Here is a 22,970-nt window from a genome sequence, read left to right on the forward strand (position 1 = left end):
TCGACTCGAATTGCACTTGTCTAAAACATCACGAAATATGTACTAAACTACGCGGACGAAAGAAAGAGTAAATAATCCACAATTTTGTACGTAAAAAAATAAATTATAATGAACTTACATGTTGGCCAGAGAAGGAGTGGACACGATATTTTTTGAAGAACCTGGCGAGCTCATTTTGTACGTTTTAATTTTCGAATCGCGACAATCGCGGAATGTGCGAAAGCTACGACGAAGCAACACAATTCCCAACATTCAAACAAAAAATAATCTCAAATTATGCGATTGATTTCAAGTCAAATGCAAATAAAATCTGGACAATTCTAATAACATGTAATTCTGAAACAAAATAGCGCAACAGTGTTAATAAAAAAAAAATATAACAATTGTGCAAACAAATCTTTTGTAAAATACTTCACGTAAATTTAAGTAAAATAATTCACATAAAATAAAGTGGATTTTCTCGACAGAGACACAGAAAAAAAAACATCGATGGTTGCAAGCTTGTTCGTTTCAACTTGGCCTGTGCGCAACTTCAGCTCGTTCGATGAGGGGATTCTTGGGAAAAGGGTAAAGAAAAGAAACTCACACAGTCAATAACAACGTTTGTTTGATTACATTACATGAGCAAATATTTGCAGTCGCCTGCAATTGTTATCTGTACATAATTACAAAATACATACTTTGCCCTAAACCTGTTGAGTAATGCGTTATACCCGATAGTTTTTTTGTTTTTTTGTTTTTTTTTATTGTCGACGCGACGCGGTTTCGTAAAGTAAGTTTATGAAACGACATCGCGCATGTTGTTAAGCTTACGATTCTTTGATTCCGCTTTTTTTTTGTTGTCTCTTTTGTTAATCACTTATGACGACATGTATAAATAGTAAATATGTGAACGTACCAAGAGTCATATATAATGGAACACATTTGGTTAGGAGTTAGATCGTGTTACTTGTTACACATCGTAAAGTTATTACTATGAACATTAGTTTCACGTACATACTAACACTGCGTGAAAAATCTTGTACACGCGCTATTACAAGTGTTATATACATTCATTTAGTTTAGAGTACACGAATTTGTTTCTCGAAGAATATATTTTTTCTAAATTGCATGTGTATATATATATATATGTACTATTTTCTTTGTAAATCGCGTTTATAGAAAAAACATCTCTATTTATAAAAGTTTTTCGAGTATGCGCGTTGGCTTTTAAGCGCGTGTGTGTTCAGTCAATGTACACACCGAATGTCAATGTTTTTTTTTCTTTAAATAATTTTCATAATTTTTTCGGTCACCGAATAAATATGTAGAACGTGGCACTTGCGGAAATTCGCAAATATGCAAATTCGATGATACACATCTTGCGTTTTTACATACACCGAAAGATGTGTGAAAAGTGCGAATTGGAATTTTTGTTGCGCGTAAGTTCTTTCTCATTAAAATCTAAAGTATCTTCTCTCACGATCCACGAAACGGAACTTCTAACTTGGAATGGGCGGAGGTGATTGGGGATTGAACGAAATCGGTCGATAGCTCTTCTCCCTCACGAAAGGCTGCACTCCGTTCAATAAGAAACCGTTCGTAAGGTTTCGCTCCTGCTTGATCGGCTCCACCGGGTTCTCGTCCTCCGTACTGACGACTTCCTCGCTGCGCGCTGGACTAGCCGACCTAGTTAACCGTTTCTTACTCTTTTCGCTCGGTTTCGACATCATCCCTCCCCCGTTTCTTCCTACTTTAGGCAGCCAGCAGAGAACACCACGCGACCAATTTCGTCACCGTGTGCTCGCAGCAACAAGCAGTCAAGAAAATGTTAAACGACAAAGTGTGTGATTTAAAATTCACTTTTCCATTATTCAGAAATTGAATTTTTTAAACACGTTAATTCTTTTTCTCTTTTATTTATTTTATTTTATTTATTTTTTTTTTTTTTTGAATAAAAACCACCTTCGTCGACAAAGAATCAATATTTTGCGATCGCTCGAGAAACACGTGACGCCTCTGCTGTATTTGTCAACGCGCTGAACGTCAAGGCAAACATCTATTCTCCGCGAGAGCGGATCTAGTAAAATATTAGCATAGTCCTTATATAGACACGCCTGAAGACTTGGAGGACGTTCAACGCGTCGGAAGATAAACCAAGGCGCAGTATCGCGGAGCGACAATATTTCTCTCAAACGTAACGTGACGTAACACGCGCGTTTGACAATTGTGACGCGTCGGTTTACCCGCTCACAAACGCTCTCTCTCTCTCTCTCGCCACCTATTAAACGTTATACTCGCCCAATACGTAGTTAGAAGCGCGCGAACGTACTTTTGCTTGGCTTGATTTAATGAAGCGTTGTTAGATGACTAGAGGTGTTAAGACTACGTACTTTTTACGCCCACCTTAAGACCTGCGCATGATAAAAAATCAAAAAGCCAAAAATTAGTATAGTCGCACGATACTGCGCGAGTTCTTGCCTACAGATGCGATTAGTAGATTTAATTACCACTACACGTTTTCTGTAAACGTTGACATTAATACTCGTGTTTATTAACTGGCAACGCGAGATATAAGCTACTGCCGTCGAATGTATCGCGATAATGGTCTATGGTGTTCGCGCTACGGCTGATATTCATATAGTCGAATCTCATATTTAAAACCGTCTTAAGTTCATCTTCGAATGCAACTGTAGGCAGTAAAACGATCCGCGCAGCATTTTAAGATGCACTTAAGACGGTCTTAAATATAAGATCGAATACTACTGAGTTCTGTGTAATATCGAGGCGAGCGCGGAAATCGGATTTGTAAATTTAAAATAAAATCTTTTTAAATGTAAAAAAAAAAAATACTTAAAAAATAAATGTGATTTTAATTATTTTATTAATTTGTTTTTGTTTTATTTTTATTTATTTATTTTTTTTAATAAAATTAAACTTGAGATTCAAGCAAAATTTATATTTAACAAGCTCGCCTCGATATAGGGCAGAAGTTTTAGATTCATTGCAAAAAACCATCCAGTTGAAAATATTCGCACGCGTGCGCGTCGCTATATTATTTTGGGACATTCTTAGGAAATCGTTACCTCAAGCGGAAATCAAGGGAGTCAGATTATATCGAACGTACCTAGAACGTAGGGGCTTGCTTTTGCCGCCTGTTTGCCTGGAATGCGGTCTTGTGTTCGGTTGCGATAGCTCGCTGTCGCTGCTCGCTAAGGAGGATCTCGCCGCCACGGCTCCGTGAGCAAAATCTTTCCTGTTAGGTAACAGAATGCGGGGATTATTTGCCATTAGCGGTTTCGTCTCGCAATCGCGGGTAACAGCGCGGCCTAACATGGCACGTGAGTGAAAGTGAATTCAAAGACTCCGCGGAATGATGTCTCTCGTACGCGCGCGCACATATTGCGCGACGCGAAGAAGACCTTTACCCTTCTTAACCCTTGCGTAGCGTACATCGACTTCTCACTTTCTTTCGGTCGACGGTCAATATGAAAAGTAACATTAGGCACAAGTCTAGAGAGTGTAGCATATGAGAATGTGTTATACTTGAAGAGGACTGATGAAATAACATTTGGATCTTTCGTTCTTTTTTTTTCTTTTTCTCTTAGGATTAAAACTCATTTTTTAAATATAAAAATCATTTAGATTGCCGAAAGAGACAAATTTGTATTTTTAGAAAATAAAAAACCAATTTTCCGTGAAAACAAATCAAAGAGTTAATCAATGCAAAGAGTTAATTACAAATTTTGTTGTTTACCTGTAATTGTCGGATCTAGGCGTGGAATTGAGATTCGCGGTTTTGTTGGCATTTATATGCGCGTCCACAAAGACGGGTGAGCTCTTGGGAATGTCGCAGACCACTTTGGGATGCACGGTGGTCTGTTTGTAATCCAAATGCGACGACGAATCTGCGGGCACCCAGTCGTAATATTTTGGCCGATAATCTTTGTATTCTCTCGGTTGTTGTTGATGTTGCTGCTGTCTGGCTTCCGCGCTGGGTCCTTTTTTGCGCAGATACTCGTCGCTGCTGACGCTGCTCTTCCGTATAGTCGTTAGCTTCGCCGGTGGGACCGACGTCGGTGACGACGCCGAAGACGACGGCGCGCCGTCCGGATCCGCGCGAGACAACTGCGAACTATCCCACGCAGGTGGCAAACTACTGCAATTAGAACGAACAAGTGACAAATGGATTTCGCGATGTCGGGAGCCTTAGGAAACAATTAAAGATGAGATGAATTTGTGACTGCGATTCTTTGACATAATTCAGGATCATTACCTCAAGTTTTCGTCCATGTTGTACAAGCGAAGTTGTTGCCTAATGTTTGCTTTCTCCCGGGCTCGTTTTCGTTGAAACTCTTCCTCAACTTTACGCATCGCCTCCAACTCGCCCTTCCTTTGTCTCTCCTTGGCTTCCGCTTCCCGCGACAGTTTCTCCGCCAATCTGCGTCTCTCGATTTGTCGCACGGTGCTCTGAAACGTAAATCTCCGGCCTTTCGAGTTATTCTTCAGCAACGGCTTCACCTCCGACGCGACCTCTTTGTCCTGCAGATTCTGTTGAACTCCGGTCGGCGAAGCGCTTCGTTGTTTCATCTCGGAGATGTTCTCGCACGACTTGGAAAATCTATTGTTTACCTTTCCGTCGCTCGCGAACGACTTGTCTTTCAGAATAGCCGAGTCTTTGGAATGTTTATTTGTTTTCTCGATGTCTTTGTTTGATTTTCTGATTTCGTCTATATTATTCTTGCGATACTTTGGCCCGGAATTGATATTGGAGTTCTTTTCATGATCTGCGGTTACGTTGCTCTTGTAGGTCAAATTCTGCGACTGATACTGGGAGTCGTTCGACTCGGGCAGATACATAACATGGCCACCGGAAGCGAGATACGAGAACGACGGCGGTTTCATAATTACAGGAAAGTCGCCGCGATCCTCCGAGTCCTCTTCTAGTTCCTCGTCGTCGTCGTCTTCGTCATCAAAACCGGGCTTCCAGCCGGGTGGCGAGGATCGCGTCGCGTCCGTGATCTGCGTGTGTTGCAGCGAAGTCGGCGCACTTGTCGACAACATCCAGTTATCGTCCAGAACGTCGCGAGTACGTTTTCTTTCTAAATCTAAAAGTCCAAGTCCCAAAGCGCCCGATACCGATCTCTTCAGCTTCTGTAGCGAATTGAAAGTCGAACCTTCCTTGTTTTTCGGATCCGAATTGTACAAATACATGCGATTGTCATCACGTGGCAGTGATAGCGAGAATACGTGCGCTCTAGGTGGGAATTTGATCGGCGCCGGCATCGGCGGCGGTGAGTCCACACCGGCGTCGCTGCTGGATTCCTCACCTAGATCTTGCTGCGGCGTCCACGTCGGCCTGGTTGCCGGCGTCTTCAATCTGTTGTTGGTGTTAGTGCTGACGTCGAGCGAGTCATCATTGGCCGCGCCGGCGTCGCCAGAAATGCCAGAGTCGCCGGACTTGTCGTGCGAGCTGCGCGGACCGAGCGCGATGAGCGGCGGAGGCGGCCTCGACAGACGTTCGATACGCTCCTCGAACATCACCTGCCATTAGACGTTAACTTAACGGAAAAAGTCTCAAACAATCCGTTTGTTCTTTAGTTATATATGTATTTTTTGTGTATTTCTTATTGAGTTATCATTTGAAGATCTTTACTTACCGGAACTTCCTCGCTTGCCGTGCTCATGGTTGGTCCAGGTGCTTCCAGCGCTGATAACAATCTCCACGCTGCCGATGGTGAGAATCGCGGGATTTCTAGTTGTTTCTTAGGTAACGTAGGTCTCAATTTTAACGAAATATCTTCCGGTCCGTTCTTACCCTGAAGGGTTACGTCAGTTGTTCCACAAAAGTTACTTACATGTATATTCAGTTTTTATAATAAATAATTATGTTAAAAAGAGAAAAAACAATTGCAAAAATTTTATTATAAAAATTTTACTCACATCGTCCGTATAATCCAAGCAATCGATCGATCCATTGACTTCTTTCGAGTGCAGCCTGGACTGGATCTGCTCCATATGCTGATCCACGCAATTCCGCGACTCGTTTGACAACGCTTCATCCATGCCGAAGTAGAACGTCTTGGGTGCGGATTTTTCCTGCGATGGCAATCTGGAGAAACGATCGAGAACAACAACTCAAACGTAGAGCTCGGTGATCGAGAGCGGAGAATGCTAATTAGTCATCTCTTAACATCGAGAAATGAGTCTCTCGCTCGCTTATTACTTCTATCTCCGCATGCACGTGACATTCATTGATAAAGGAAATAATTAACGGAATTGCTGAACGCGTGTTCGCGCGCATATTCGCAAGATAAATCGATCTCGGGAGATGAGAGAAAAGGAGAGAGAGAGAGAGAAAGAGAGAGAGAGCAACTTACACGTGCCAATTTTTCTCGCGCGGGACTTCCTTGACTTCTGGTTTCCTCGCAAGCTTCTCTTTGGGTTTCGCGTCCTTCTCGGCTGTCGCGGGAGGAACAGGTTCGCAGGCCCGTCTCTTCTCCTCGTTCAGCGTGTTGTCGGTTGTTCTGGCCGCTTCGTTTTTCCGCCATCTACGATCGGGATCCCTCTCCTTCTCTCTCTCTTTGGCCTCGCTCGTTCGCTCGGGCGTGCTCTCCCTCCCGGAAGCTTGGCCCCGAGGATCTCTCACGCAGGGCCTCACCGGGCTCTCCGATCTGGTTCTCGCCGGGTCCGTCGCGTTCTCGTACTTCCGGCTCTTGCTCACGCTCTTCGCTCGCTGATAGTCCTCGAGGAGGTCCCTGCGTTGTTTCTCCAAGGATAGCCTCTCCGCCGAAGACTGTCCCACCGCGTCCAAGCGATCCTTCGAACTTTTCCGCAAAGGATCCCTCGAGTGTGCCGTCTCGTCGAGCGTCGTCGATTTCTCAACGATACGTCTTTTACCGCCCGATGTCACTTCTGCTTGCCTTTCGTCTACATAGTCCTTAGTTCTTCCGGAATTGCGGGTGTTACCCTTGTGATCTTCATGTCCGTTCAGCTTGTTCTCCGTTCGATTACAGCGGTCGATCAGCCGCCTCTCTTCGACGATCCTACCTTCGATCGCGCGTTCCGGAGAACTCACTTCGTTCCTCGCCGCTCGTTTTTCCGGCCTCTTCGTCTCCTCGATTTTCGGCTCCTTGACGCACCGATCGGTATCGCTGCCGCGTTCCAAATTTGCTGATCCCGATCTGCCGCCGCAGTTGAGCTTGTTACGTACCTTTCGGGCGACCTGCATCAGTTCCGCCTGAAATTCCGGACTGCTCATGCTTCGTTGCAACGTGTTCTTGCCGTCGAAGATTCGCGAGCGCCTGTACTCGTCCCGATACCAGCGATCCTGATGGAGACGGCTGCTCTGATCGCGCCAGACAAGCCTGTTTTCCTTGTTGGCGGCACGGCTGTCCTCGCCCCGCCATCTCCGCTCGTTCTCCAACCCGCCGTTCTCGCAACGATCCGCGACGCCGTGGGTCTGCGACGACGAGATCCAGTTGACCTGCGCCCTCTTTGTCTCCGCTCGCGTTTTGAAGAGCCGCGATCGCCTCGGAGGTGGCTGAATCTCTCCCTCGCCGCGGCGATCCTGACCCGATTCCGTGTACCTGCGGGCAGGTACAACAATCGTTCCTTTACGTCGAGACCGTGATACCGACGCTTCGAATCGCCATCAGAGAAATAGTCTCAACAGAAACAGTCTTGATGTTAAATACAAAAAAAAAATATACATCTTTTATAAAAAAAATTTTTTTTAAATAAGCGTTCACCGAAGTAGCTTCTACTTTTAATAATCTTCTACTTAAACACTTTTGCATTTATATCATATCTTTGTTTCAAACATTTTTTGAGATGTTAATTATTTTATCTAAGAGAAATTTGTGAAATATATAAAAAAAAAAAACGCGCTCAAGCATCGACGACAAAAAACGCTGTGAATTCACAGCGAAGCGTTTTGTCGGCGTTCTCACTTGTACGAGTCCGGAGACGACCCGTCGATGACGCCGTTCGACGGCGGCGCCGGCGCCTTGTATTTCTTCCTGCCCTTGTATCGGCTCTCGCGCTCCCTGCAGTCCCGCTCGGGATAATGCCCGCTTCCGCAATGCCGCTGTTCCGTGATCGCGTGCTGATGCTGCTGTTTCCCGTTGCAACGCGCCGCCGCCTCCCGTGCCATCGGCGAGTACCGCAGGTCCGGCTCGCTGCCGAACCTTTTGATCTCCTGCATCTCGTTCTCCATGCAGCAACTCGACTCGTTGCGGTGATGGCAACAATGATGACCGAGCTTGCGGCTGCGCGACGCGCCGATATTCGATGCCGAAGTACTGCGGCTGCGGAATATTCCTTGCTGAAAGATTTGAAGAAAAGAACGCGCTTTGAAAACCAAGCCAATTTCAATTCTGCTGCGCACACACGCACACACACGCACGCACACACTCGGCCGGCGTTTGAATAATGTTTTTTATTTATTATTATCATTTACACGGTCTGTTTCGCACGCGCGTGAGGCGAGCAAAATTTATCTGCGCGTTTTATTGTTTTGTATCTACATTTGTTTCTCACAATGGAGAACTCATTAAGCTGAGTTCGAATTATATATGCGTAACGGTTGAAGGAATTTTTTTTGTCTCGTAAGTATTACATAAAGGTGGCACACGGGTGAAGTGCGTTACGTTTGTTCTTCAGAACATCTCGTTGTGCGTGATTTAGTATAGAATTGCGCGCGCGCGCGCGCGCGACTTCCTTCTGATTCGTGTGACAAGCGGAGAACGAAGCACTCTGTGACAAAGCAGGCGGATGAGAAAATAGCGGCGTCTTTGTGTGCGAAACGTCGGCAACGATGCTAAGTTCGATGAAGGCCGCGTGATACATTTCGCGAATTCGCAACGAAAAGCCTCGCTGCGAAATACCCTCTTAACCGGGTTACGTTACTGACATAGCAACCGGTCCAAAAAAAAAAAAAGAAATTGTGCGCACAAATTACGCACGAACGCGCGCGTGTGAGAATTCTAGACGACGGAAACTCTACGCGGACAGAACGAGAACTGACTGTCTGATATTCAGGAAGAGCGAACCGGAATGAAAAATTCGTTCTTTTTCGGGTACAACGCGGTGATTTTATGGGCTACGAACTTTCACGTCGAAGATTCGGAGCAGAAAAAAAAATTATCTCCTCTTCCGTGTACACATTTGATAGTTGCAACGATTAAATTTAATACGAAAGGAATCTTGAGGTTTTTACATATAAAAATTAGACATCGCGCGTGCTATTAATTTCGTCAACGCGCGCATTTCACGTATACTAATTTACTTGTTGTTAATAAAAATTTATAGAAAAAACGTTCGAGCAACTTAATAACGAAAAAACGTTGTGTTCTAAGTGGAAACCAGATTTTGTACGTTCAATTAAAAAAAAACTTTCTTGGAACTTAACTTCATCCTCATTTAAAATACAAGCCTTCAAACGCGACGAACTTCTTGCGGCCAGCCTGAAGTTACGCACTTCTTAAACTGTTCCGGGATATCTTCATTCTCCGAATCAGCGCAAGTGCAGCGGGATCGGCTCGCGAAGCGTGGCACGCCACGTCATCAGCGCGACTCGAAAAGCCGCCGCCGCGAATCCTTACCTTATTAAGATCGTGCGGAAGCGTGAGGGCCGGCGGTCTGCGGCCGCTTATGGTTCCCCCGTTGTGAATGATGCTTCCATTATTGGTTGCGCGCAGCCGCTGATTGGGCGGCTCAGGCAGGACCTTGTGTCCCGCCGGCTGCTGGGGATGATGCCTCGCGAACTCCCGCGGGAAGGACTGCGTCCACCCGCGGCCGCCGATCTCCTGCGACGGGCCGTTGGACGACGCGCAGTATTGATGGGAGCTGCTGCCGTTGTTGCCCATTTCAATGCCGGCCTGGCGTCTCTATGGATTGCACGATTCGCCATTCATCTTGCATCTGAAAGTATCGCGAAGAGCGAGAGAGACCAATTATAAAACGCGTTCGTTGAAAATCCCATTGGACGATACTGAGGAGGACGCTAATTGGATCCGCCAAGGTGAACGTATCCTCACATAAACTCGGGAATTAGGACTTTTATACGCGAGCAATACGAAACTTTGTATATAAAGTATAATATTATCCACTTTCAAGGGAAAATAATTATAGTTAAACAGATTTGTTGTGACTCGCAATGAGTTTGCGTAAAAAATTTTATTAAAAAGATATAATATAATACCCGCCCCTCCTCCTCCCCCCCATCAATATATATAATCGCTAATTATAAGAAAATGGAATTTGAATAAAATGATAAATATGAAAGGAGCATCTCGAGAGACAAATAAGTAACATCAAATGCTGAAAAATGAAACAACTGGATGTAAATATTCATATAATGCAGAGATTTAAATACTTTGTAAGATGACGGTCAATTAAGAGGGTCAATTTGCAAACCCGCTTGCAATTTCCCTCAAACCGCCAGCGTCAAAAGTACGCCTGCGCATACTAACTCGCGAAACGCTTTGCATAAGAACGTAATTAAACGTTAATGAGAGAGATCAATTTGCAAAGTCCGCTTTAAATACTCTTCGATAAAGCTACTTTTGCATAATAACTTAGCTTGCATTAGCGATACATCTAATTAATATTGTCTTCGCGAAAAGTATATTTTATAGGCCAATCCCACAACAACCGATCGATACCATTAACGCAAAATCGCACGCACGGATATTAAGTGTAAAAAAAATCAGTTCTATACTCGTTTTTTCTCTTGCTTCCCTCCGACAAGCACAGCATGCAAAATACCATCAATTTCACTTAATAACGACGTGATATAAACTTTCTCTGTGAAAGAAAATATCGAATTTCCGCAAGAATCGATTCACATGGTCCGCGCGAAGATTAACAGTCAAGAGGTGATATCCGATCGTGATATCGGAGTTCTTTCAAATCGATTTCCCTCGGAAATCACTGACAAAGTATATATCAAAGTATACAGCACTTATTTAACGGATTAAAATTTCCTCTAAAAGAGTCTTTAACCATTTTTTTTTTTTTTTTTAACTTAGGAAAGGAAAACAATAAAAATTTGTCAAAGGATTCAAGAGACAAAGAAGAGGAAGACACATGAGAAATATAATTTTCCAACACTTCGTGAAGGACGCTTCGCCCCGGCCATTGACGAACGAGGAGCGTGTACGAGGGCAAGGGGGTGAAAAAAAAAAAGAGAAGATTCAAACGCACGCGAGAGTCCGGCCGACGATCCGGGCAGGCCGGTTATCTTACAGTTAGACGTGGCTTAACCTCGTGTCAGTCGTGTCGGGACGCCGGGAAAGAGAAACAGAGAGGGCGAACGGGCGGGAAGGGGAGGGGGAGGGGGGATTCGAGAGAACGCGTCTTTCTAAAGTATAAGTTCCTCTCCCCATTCACCCGGCGGTGCCGGGAGCAGGTGCCCAACCTGCACACACGCGACCCGACATCCGCGTCGATCGCGCGACCGGTAGTACCGCTACCCACTGCGAAATGCGCTCGAGAAAAGTCGCGCGGGACGACGTGAAAAGTCGTTAAGGTAAACGGCGCAAAACGAGCAGAGAGAGAGAGAGAGAGAGAGAGAGAGAGAGAGAGAGAGAGAAAGCGCGCGCGCTCCTATTAACGCGTCTCTCGCATTCAACGGTACGGAGGCAAGCGATAGCGCGCGTGAAAAACTGGTTTTCCTTTTCTTCGGATCGGTGAAAAATAAAAGCATCGTCGAGCGAACGACGACGCGCGGCCGCTCGGGCGCACGCGAGAGAGTTATTGAAGACGAAAAATCTCGCGTGTGAATGAGCGAAATTATCCGCTCGCGGAGAGATATATCGCTTTCGAATAACATTGTTCGCCGACGTATCGTACAAAAGGCGACAGCTCCGATGAAAAGGATTCAAATTAGAATTGGTATGAAATGACCGATTGACCATCATGAATACCAAGCGTAAGCGATAGTTCAGCTGTCATGTATGCATCGTATACGTAATGTAGGTATGTGTGTACGTATATATGAGCACGTCCGCGCGCGTCTATATGATTCGCGTTTTCCGGAACGGAAAAGCACGAGCTCGATTCTGAGGAACGTTTCACTTCCACACGCGCGGTGAAACAACGGCGGGGACCCGATTGATCGATATCGCGGAGGAGGAAAAAACGCAGACCGCGTTTCTCACAGTTTCACTTCCGACAATGTAATAGTCTGAAATCCACGTGCTTCATAGTCGTTTGTTGTTGATACGCACGTGACTCGATCCTCTAAACGGCAATAAAACAAAAATTGAAAAGTCATATTAATTCAAAAAGTTAATTAAGAGAAATTGATAAAAAAAACGAAAACCATAGCTTTATGCAAACAAACCGCTTAATGTTTTAAACATCAAGCTTACAAGTCAACGTAGTTTATTTAAATAAACGAATTTGTTCTCGGGATATGAGCGATTGAGAGAAATTTGTTAACCACCCGGCGAATACCCTCGCGCTCGCTCGCTCGGCGTCCGTCGCCGGCGTCGATTCCCCCGGTCGATTCGCGCGCGATTGTCGTGCCGCGGCGAGAGGATTCTCCGGGGCACAAAGTGGCAAGTGATGCATGACGGATGGCGGCGGTTATGATAACTCGAGCGTAGGGTATACGCGGGGAAAAGAGTAAGAGGAGAGAAGGGAGCAACGCGGCAGAGGAGGAGAAGGAGGATGAAGGAAGAGAAGGAGGAGGAAGAAGAGTGCAGGGGGGCGACGAAGCGCGAAGGGACCCACAGCCACAGCGAGCGGGAAGCGGGAGGGCAGGAGGGAGGAGGACGTTTGCCTCCTCGCGATGATCATCGCCGAGAGTCATCGAACTTGGAAGGATAGGAAGAACGATTCTCCGTCTGCCGTCTCTCGTTCGCGATAGCTCGACGCTCGCTCACTCGCTCGCTCGCTCGTCTAGGATAGAAGCAGGCTGAGAGGCGGGCAGCTGGCCGCTATCGCGCAGGAGGAACTCGAATCGAAACCCGGGCTGTATTCCCGGCCGATATACATACGCCCACGTGTCGCGATTGTCGGCACAAATCATGCGCTTCCTGCTTGCACGCGCCGAACAAAAATCCACGCGATCCGACAATCCGATCGGATCGGATCGCGCGCGCTGGGTGGTTTTCGTCTCGTTCTTTTCCTTCGTTCTTTTTTTGTTTTTCACGGTTATTTATTTCTTCGACGCTAAGTCGAAGAGAGTCGTCTCGTCCTCTCTCTCTCTCTCGTCGAATGCGCGATTTATGCCACGCTGACTGGGAGAGAGACAACCGGCGCGGCGTATAGGAATCGGAAACATCGCGAGTCCGAATCTGCCGCGAGAGCAGAATCGCCGCTCGCGCGATCTGTCATTAGAGATTGGTCTCGCGCTCGTTCCGCACTCGGAACGGAAGTATCATTTGCCGCACGTTGGATCGCATCTGGATCGGAGATACGAATCGATACGCCCGGATAAAGCCCGGGAGCTCGTCCGGATCGGAAATGGATAATCGAGAGTTGTTATTACATTCCTTGGATTCGCGCGAAATGAGAGAGCGCGCGTATTATAGATATAAATTTTTTTTTTCCAATCGCAATGTGTCTCTTCCCTCCCGTCATTTCTCACGGGACGCGGCAATACTTTGTCTTTCAACACGTTTCGATATTTTTTTCAGTCAAAAGGTAATGGTCGACACTTTGAACAATTGCAGTTTTGTTCAGAATGTTCTGAAGTAGTAAACCTGCTTCGGAAAAAGTATATAAAAAAATACTTCGAAAACCTGAATCTTCTTTTTATTATTTAAAGCCATCATTTCGCCACAATTTTGCTGTTATGCAATTTTCGAAGAACCGGATTCAAATAAATCAAAGTTAAATCGAATCTTCTCACTCGGGGGAGGGGGTTACAGAAATGTGTGTTTTGCCAGCGGCGGAGCGATGTCCCGCCCCGCGTATCAACCGCTTCGTCCTCCGAACACAGGAACGTTTCTCTACCTTGTAGAACCGCGGCGGCTCTCGCGAACGCTCGTAAAGAACAAAATGCCAATCCAATTTCCCGGAAGGTCTCACTCAGACAAGCCCCCCTCCCCCCTTCTCTCTCTTCTTTCCTCTCGCGTTCTTTCCTTTCCCGGTTAAGGAGCCCCCGCGGCTCTTCCTGCGCTCGGGGATCTCTCTCGCAGGGAGACATTCCGCCACGCGAGAACGCCCGCTGGAATTTAACCGTTGCGCCCTCGGGCTCAAGAGGGACACAACCGGTACCGGTCGCGGGACTGTGCGCGAGACAACGAGAGCTTATCCCCGGTGTAATAAAAGCCGAGTCTAAATAATCTCTCGTGTACATACGTCTCCTCGTTACACGACGTGCTAATTTTTTTTTTTTTTTTTCCCCATCGAAAGCGTCGCGATTCTGTTAAAGTTTACCAGCGTATCATGCACTTGCACGTACAAGACGTTATTGCGAGGCATGTGTGTGTATTCGAACGGAGTAGAGAGAACAGTATGGAAAAAAAAAAGCCAACAATGATCTATAAAGTCATGAAATTGTAGAAACTTCTTTTTCTTTTTTTTTTTATTGTGAGATTTTTTGAAAAACAAATGTACATTGTGTTCGGATATACAAAAGATAATAACGCGTGACGATATCTCGCGCAGTCGTTTCGCGCAAAGAACTTGCGACTCGACCGTTCTTTTCTCACAAGACCCACGGTGAGGTAGCGAGCAACACATCGTTTTACACAATATCCCACGTAAAATGTAGTTCTCGCGTGCGCGTTTCGCATCTGGACTCGCGCGGTTGGTGTATGTGTATTGATTTAACGAGCGGGACGATGGCGAAACGACGTTTCGCCGTCGAGGCGGACCGGCGAAAAATCGCGATATTCGTTTGCTCGCACGGTGGGAAAACACAAAGACGCGCATACATGGAAAGAACGCCATTGTACAATGGCGCGACTTTCACATTTTGCTCGAAAGTAATAACGCCGCCGCGACGCGCCGTGGAAATCCACATGCCGCGCGACCGGTCGTAGTAGCGACCGACGCAACCCGTGTGCCGCAGATATTATCTCACCCCCGATCTTGCCATATATCAGCGAGCAAGCGAGCAAGCGAGCGAGCGAGCGAGCAGCGTTCCCTGACTAGATCCGCGGATCGATCGCGGTAATAATGATCGGATGGAACGCACAATGGACGCACCAGCAGGGCGGCGCAGGGGGTGAAAAAACGCCGTGTTGCCGGAGTCGCGGCGAGAGTCGACTTTCGACTCGTCTGTATGACCTCTGACCCCCCGTGAGCAAGCACCCCTCTCGTGCCCGGCATACTCGGAACCGGTATACGACCATCCCTTTGCGCCGGAGAGAATTTTTTTTTCCGCCGCTTTAGCAAAGACTCCGGCAGCGCAAATTACGCGACACGCTTCGAAAATAAATTTGCACAGAAGATGCAAAGATCGTGTTTGTGAAATTTATTAAAGTTTAAATGATAATTTTTTATTCTCAATTTTATTTCTTTTCAATAATAAAGACCTACTCTGAGTGCGCGTGTTTTTAAATCACATTTTCGGTGGTTACCCGGCAATTAAACGCACTATCAAAACCTGACCTCGTCAGTATTTCGCAACATTAACAACGCGGATGTAATTTCGAGCTGTGGCATCATCAACCGCTCGGTTGCTCGCAAAGTTAACCGCGCGGTCACGACAGAAACCCACACAGATTTCCCAACGAAATTGTCGCACTTTCGTGGCGCGAGACTAATTTTCCTCCAGCGAGCATTAACGAGTCTCGCTTCTCGCTCTTTTCGCCGTGGAGACTTCTGTTCTCGGACGGGACGAGTTCGGACGATGAGAGAAAAGAAAGAGAGAGAGAGAGAGAAAGAGACGAGCGCGGTGTCTAACTCACGGGGTCTGACTTTTCCTCCCCGCCGCACGTATATAATACCACGGCGCGGTAGATAGCAAACGGCTCTTGTAACTCGCTCGCAGAGATAAATGCAGATTGTGCGAGTAGGTATAACGTCTAGGCCTGTCTCGCAACTCTTGCTTAATTGACGCTGAGATCCCTCGGATGCCGTTCCCTCTCCTCTCCTCTCCTCTCCTCTCTCTCTCTCTCTCTCTTGCGGGAGATTTCCTTGTCGGAAGAAGGGAGCTATGCGGAGAGAACTGAGCGAAAAAATAAAACAACGGGACGAAACAGGAAGAAGAGAAAGATAGGAGCCCGGCATTAGAATGAAGGAAGAGGAAAGGATGAAAGAAAGAGGGAAACGGGGAAAGACACAAGAACGAGTTATTAAGCACGGCCATAGGTGCGCGAGTAATATATATCGCACGTGGTCATAGCTACTGAATCGGGTACGTATCGAGAAGTGCTTGAGCTCATTAAAGAGCGCGCGGCGGTGGCGGCGGCGGCGGCGGCGACGGCGACGACCGCTGACTTCTCGGCAGCTTTAATTAATCAGGAATCGTAACGTTAGACCATCTGTCGGCGATAAGACGCGCAGGTGCCGTGTACGCGCGTCCGCGATCGCGATCATCGTGCCGGCGTAATACGTACGAGATTACAGAGTGCGCCGGCCAAATAGGCGCAAAAGGCATCCGGTAATTACGGGCCCGCAAGTATATCTTCGGAAACGAAGATCGAGTAGCGCCCGAGAGATGGGGGGGAACGTTCGAAACTGAGAAACGAAAAGAAATCTGATGAATGCGCAACGTGATTTGCTCTAGGAAAAACGTTTTCCCGTGATATCATTATCGATCAATTAACACACAAATGTTTGGACGTTTTTTGTTTCTCGTAAGTACAAAGAAAAATATTGCGGAATCAATAAATTTTGTTTTTTAATCTTTTTTCATTGTAATAGATTTTATTAAAAAAAAAAAAAAAAAAAAACAAGATCCAACAAAAAGAAAAACGAAGATTCAGAAAAAAAACTGGATATTAGAAATTCAAATTTTACTCATTTGATTTTCAGATCAGGATTCCTTCAGAATTTTACTTCGCTTCCCTTTCTCCCTTTCGATCCTTGCATTTCTAATTCGGGAATTTCAATTTTTTTCAATGCAACGCACGTTCGCTGAAACCCCGTCGTATCGATTTCTTTGGGACGTGTTCGAGATGCATGATCGCGCGACTTAATCGCATACGATCGTGCCTCGGACTAATCATTTAAGTGCAACTTTGTTTCATCGTGTTCCACGAGTTGTGGAGCAGCAGCGCAAACGACGACGGCCGGTTAGAAGAGCGCTCGTGCGCGCTCATCTTCGAAACGCTCGCCGGGCGATCGTTTAATTACTGGCAGCGGCGTGTTTGCATGCGAAATGCGTGTCCACGCATCCTGCGCTAGTAATTGCCCCTTTACGTGTCACGAGTTGAGAGGAAGGAGAAGGAGAACGTCGTGAGACCGTCCTGCCTTAGGTGCCGCCTGCGGTAACGTCGATCCTTCCGGCGGGCGCATTTACGTCGCGCTTTAAATGCATGCGAAACGATCGAGGATGTATGTGAAAAAACAACTTTCCGCCCGTTAACGCAACTCGCCCGGTAATCTCGCGGTATATATTCCGCGTTTTTTTTTCGCCTCTCGACAAAAATTGCAGAACTACAGCGGTGACCGAAAATACGGGCTTTCGATATTTCTCGCCACCACACGATATCGTCGCGAATTCACCCGTCAGTAATTCGCAGTTAAGACAAACGCGCTTTTTGTATCACGCGATGAGAGAGATTTTTCTGAGAATTCTTGATAAACGTGTCGTTATAAAAAAGCCCTTTTTCTGATCTAAACTTTTTCAAGAGATCTTCGAAATTTATTATTATTTGCAATATTAATGCAACCTCACGGGAGAAGTCGGCTACTTTCTAAGTTGCGTATTAACTTAACTTTCGATCGCGCATCGCTCGAAGTTACCCGTCCTCATCGATCAAACTCACGTAATATCCACCTGTGAGTTTACAGAGACGATATCGCAGAGGTTGTTTCAAATTTAATTAATGGCGCAAAAATGAAGCGGCCACTTGCGCGTCGCGTTTGATCAAGGAGCGAGATGAAAAAGCACGAGCAAAAAAAGATATAGGTATATATATTCGTCGGGTGGATTCAGGTCGCGGACCTCGTGCGAAAAAGAAAGTCCTTTTCGAGAAACACCGAGATCGGCACGGTGAGAGTGGAACCCCGCGGGAATCATCGTCCCTCCCGTCACGAGTCCCACCCAGCGTGTTTCGATGACCGAAATTTTTCTTTGCGCACAGGTACACAGAGAGACGGCCGATGAATTCACGTGCGACGTGCTTTAGATCGAAAGTAGGTGGACAAGCACCTTCGGTACACAACGCTGCAGGCGCATTCCGTCGTTGTGGCGCGTCGCAACGTAGAAAGTTGCGACTCTGATCGATCGGGTCGGATGAAACATCTTGTCGCACAATTCAGTACAGCACTTGTGTAAAACATGGTTGCTTGTCCCATACATGTACACGATACTCATTTATTGTTCAAATACGCAATTAATTTAATTTAATTTATTTTTTTGGATAATTTCAATCGCGATTTTTGATGTGTAAGATATAATTAAGTAATTGTGTTATATATAAAATATAAGAATTTGTTTTTAAATATAGAACATAGGTTTTTTAATAGAATATAGTTTTGTGTTAATTAATTCTGGAAGAATGTAAACCTACATCAGTAAAACATTAATGGGTGACAGACCATTGTCTCCCATAATTAATTTTCAATTGAGTGCTTCACAGAGCGGAATTTAATTTGAGACTTGGCAGATAGACGGTCTGTAACATCGAGAACCAAGAGACATAAGTAACACCTGCCACGTGTGTCTCGAAAAAAGTGATCGTAAAATGATGGAAGAAACTGATCGCGGTATACGAAGGAATCGGCGAAAAAAGTAGCTCGACAGTCGTCGACGATCGTCGAGTATCGACAGGCGAGATATGGAGTGCCGGAAGCGCGATCGATAATTAAAAGCAGCGTGTTTAGAATGAGAACGAAGGAGACGGCTTCAATTATCGAGTGTATACGTTTTAACGACTAACGATAAGCGTCACGGAAGAAGCAGCTCGTTGCTGTACGCGCGCGCGCGTCAATTAAAATAGATCGCTCGAAATTCCAAGCTATTGCGTGCGAACTCACATCACCCGCAATACTTTGACGTAACGAAATCAAAAGGCAAACAAGAGTCTAAAAATAAAACTACCTTAAATGTTGTGTAAATTTATTTTCTATGTTTATTTTTGCGATTAGATAAAATTAATTAGCGTGTGACTAGCCAGAAATCAAGGTGGAATTGGAAAGTTCATCAGAAAGTTCAGAGAGAGAGAGAGAGAGAGAGAGAGACTGGTTCGTCCGAGTTGTCTCGTTTCCCGTACGGGAACTTTCTACACAAGACGATTACGGCATCGGCGGCGATTCGTCAGGGAGGTGTTTCGGTCGATTGTCGTCCGGTCGAATTAGGAACGATCAATAACGCGTGTAAAAATCGCTGATAAGCCGACAGGAGGTTATTATCGACACGGACGCGAGGACGTGAATTTCTCCCACAGACGAGTGACGATCGAGCGCGCGTGTTGCATACATGCGATTAGAAATCACGCGCGGCGCGTACGACTGGCGAGCGTAATGACATTTCTGACACATTTCACAATGTTGCGATTACAAACATATGGGGGATCTCAAGACATGAGAAATCAGCGTAAATTAAATTTGAAGATTTCAAACGAGATTCTAAATAAAAAAAAAGAGAGAGAGAGAGAGAGAGAGAGAAATATATATTATTCGCATGCGGTATGTTATCGCTGTGTGTGTGCAGCGATTCTATCGAAATCTAATTGAAACCTTTCGCGATAATTCCAACCGGGAATAGCAACTTAGATATAACGTAATATAAGATACTTTCTTTTTTTTTTTTTTAATCGTATTACACATACTCGGCTAATTATACACATCCGGTAACGGAGTAATTAAACTATATGATTAAAGCGCGGCGTAAATCTCGAAAGATGATCGCCGCCGCCGCTTGCCGCGTGGATAAAACTCGATATCGCAGCGCGATACGCGTGGATTTTCTTCGCGAAATACATATTTGACCGGGCCTGTAACTGGAGCGTGAACATGCAACATGACCATCCCTACGAGTGAGTCAAGCCTCTTCGCGAGAGAGTTTCACGTGCGGGGCGTCACGCAAGGCAAAATCTTCGCGTCGCATCCGTTAGAAGCACGTTAGAAAATATCGTCGTTCCGCCTGTGAGCCGCCCGGTTTTAAGCGATAGGGTTTTATTGCGTTCCGTGCGTGCCGATAGCCGGCGATCAAACCGACCGGGGAGTGCTCGCTCTCGTAATCTCGGAGAGGAACACTCAGACGACTTTTGCGACAATCAACCGCAAAGATCGGATTATACCGCGTTTTCCACGGCATATAAAACGTTCGAGAATTCTGACCGTAAAAACTCGAGACACACACACACACACACACACACACACAATTAGCGATATAAATAACACAAATTGATTTTCTCGCTGACTGCTCTCATTAATTTCTAATTATTAAGATGCGATTTTAATGAAGTTTTAGTGCGAGGCGTAAAGCGTGATGAGGCGTTAATGAGAGTTCGCGCGATAGCGGGACGCGATGTGAATTGATAATCGTGCGTGTCGATAGCACCGATCACCGCGGGAGAAATCGGGTCAGATGGAGGGAGAGGGAGGAAAAGGGGGAGAGCGGTAAATTAAATAATTCTTCAATTAATTTTTGATCGCGCGATACGAACGGATATCGCTTCCTATAATCGTTCGTTCCGGTTATTCCCTTAGCGAGCGATGAGGAAATTTATACTGAATTGCCAGTTGTTGCGAGATAAATAAATTCAAACGTATATACGTATACTTTCGACAAATTCAATTTCCGCGATATATATTCGTGATATTATATTTATTCCGAAAGATAATGCGGAGATAACTGCGTTTGAGAGGCACTGCTCCGAGAGAGAACCGTGCGTATATTCGCGTACACTCGCTTTACGAGCGACAAACGGCACACTACTACCAGATTCTTAGATAACGTTTATGCATCAACGAGCAAAAACATCATCCCGCGACCATTTTCGTCGCGCGCCTTCCACGGCGAAACGTGGCATAAATTTTGATTGCACAATGAACGCGCGCAACTTCACCCACCTCGCGCGTGTTTGTCCCGTACCGGCGTCTCTCTTTGAGGTCAATCAGTGCGATTTTCTTTCTTCGCGACAATAAAGTTTGAAAAACTTTTGCATTTTTATGAGCGCGCGCGCGCGATTGTGAAGGCGTCAGGTTGTCTGCATAAAGTTTCTCTCGCGTGCAAATCGCCGCTTTGCGAAACTTGCGCTGGACGCACAAATACTCCGTATGTACGTCAAGTAAGGTGCAGACTTAAAAAGATCATAAAAAAGTTTCTTTTGTTTTTTGTTTTTTTTTTTTTTTTAATATTACGCTATCGAACACGTGGAAACGCGTGTTTGTGTGTATCTTTTGAGTCGTTTCGAAACGCAAAGTAACGCGGTCGAAAGTGAAATAGCCTTTATACAAGAGATTTGAGGCGGCAAAACACCACGCCACCGCATACCGATATCGAGACTTGACACGTATTAAAAAAAAAAAGAATGTTGTTGATCACTACCGGTGCGAGAGTTGTAGGTAGCCAAGGCTGCGCGACGGCGAGAGGAATTGCCCACGCGCGACGTGTGTCCTACGCGGCGAGATTCTCGCCTACGCGCGCGAACCGCGTGTACAGATCTTTTTGCGAGCAAGTATTCCGCCGAATCGAGCGCGTCGGCGAATTTATCCGACGTAAAGCGATTGCGCGTGTGCAATCAAATTCAAGCAAGTTTTCCAAAATAAAACGATAACAATAGCGAGAGGTTGCGAGAATTTGTAACAAAAAAAAATTTACTCGAACCACGCATCCAATTTTCGTACAGAGATATTTTGTTTCTAAAAAATAATATTGTTATTTTTTATTACAAAAAAACAAATAGATCCACACTTACCCGTCGAATTATAAACCAAATAAATCGATTGTAATTGCGAAAACGACGTTCGCACGCAGTTGAAAAGTGAAGACTTCATCAAATTATTCTATCGTGCTGATTAATGTGTTTTAATTACTTTTTTTCTTTTCGAAATCGCGCTGTCAATTAGATAGCGATCGACGGTCCGGCTGAATGGGATTGAGCGCTAATCGATTTCGATTCTAAGTCGCTTCTACGTCGTCCATTTGTTTATAGGTATACGGTCGCTTTACATTCTCGCGTGTGAAAGGCAGTTTATCGGAGTAGAATACGTCGCCTTGCCTAGCAAGTCGCCTAGCTAGGAAGGATGCCCAGGAGGTACATTTTACCGCAGGATGTCCAGCGGCCATATCTGCGCAGGAGACAAGCGCGAGCTGCCGTACGTGCGTCGATATCTCGCTTGGAAACTTTCACACGGGACGTTCCCTCAACGACATTGCGCGAGACGACGACGACGAAGACGAAGACTCGTCTCCTAAAAAGTAGCCTCGAGTAAATGAGCGATTTGTATCTTAATAGGAAGCGCTATTAGATGCATTACGACGGTGGATAGGCACGTGCTGCTTTAACGGACGAACGTTATGTGAGTTTCTCCGCGCCGAGATGCGTCTGCGTTTCATAATCGTAACCATAACCGCGGCCTCTATTGCGCTTTAATGGAAATGAGAAAAAATCGTAAACTCGAGAAAATACTATTAAACACTTAACCGAGCGACCGCTTGAAAATAGATGGCTCGTGTGATGAAGCAGTTTGTCGATCGATGGGAATTAATCGGGACTTTTTGCTGTCGGCAAATCATCAGCGCTTATTTACCGGAAGCCTATTAATCGGGATTTTTTAAATCCTACTACAGGTTAAACTTTTCAGCGCGATGTGGAATTAGAAAAATAGTCGAGTAAACAAACGATCGCGTTTTTAACACATCGATCGAGATACTTCGACGATATCGCGAGAGAATTTCGAAACGCTTT

The 22,970-nt window shown here is 45.6% G+C and overlaps 1 protein-coding gene across 1 annotated transcript; it reads right to left on the reverse strand.

The window, feature by feature from the left end:
* Positions 1-590: 590 nt before the first annotated feature.
* On the reverse strand, positions 591-9,737 carry LOC109858019. The gene is made up of 9 exons (XM_020434907.1): positions 9,585-9,737; positions 7,932-8,305; positions 6,360-7,568; positions 5,923-6,091; positions 5,640-5,798; positions 4,256-5,523; positions 3,737-4,138; positions 3,107-3,235; positions 591-1,668 (listed from the first exon to the last, which is right to left on the reverse strand). The coding sequence occupies exons 2-9, from the start codon at positions 8,195-8,197 to the stop codon at positions 1,482-1,484; spliced, it is 3,789 nt and encodes a 1,262-aa protein (XP_020290496.1). The 5' UTR covers positions 8,198-8,305; positions 9,585-9,737; the 3' UTR covers positions 591-1,481.
* Positions 9,738-22,970: the final 13,233 nt, after the last annotated feature.

This window comes from Pseudomyrmex gracilis, unplaced genomic scaffold (genome assembly GCF_002006095.1).
Source record: "Pseudomyrmex gracilis isolate BER0280 unplaced genomic scaffold, ASM200609v1 scaffold_5, whole genome shotgun sequence".
NCBI lineage: Eukaryota > Metazoa > Arthropoda > Insecta > Hymenoptera > Formicidae > Pseudomyrmex > Pseudomyrmex gracilis.

Excerpts from the sequence above, each read along its gene's own strand:
- LOC109858019 (XM_020434907.1), bottom strand. The coding sequence starts at position 8,197 with ATGGAGAACGAGATGCAGGAGATCAAAAGGTTCGGCAGCGAGCCGGAC. Across the intron at positions 7,569-7,931 it reads TCGTCTCCGGACTCGTACAA|GTACACGGAATCGGGTCAGG; the intron begins GTGAGAACGCCG and ends ACCTGCCCGCAG. Across the intron at positions 1,669-3,106 it reads AGCAAGCCCCTACGTTCTAG|GTCGGCTAGTCCAGCGCGCA; the intron begins GTACGTTCGATA and ends ACGGTTAACTAG.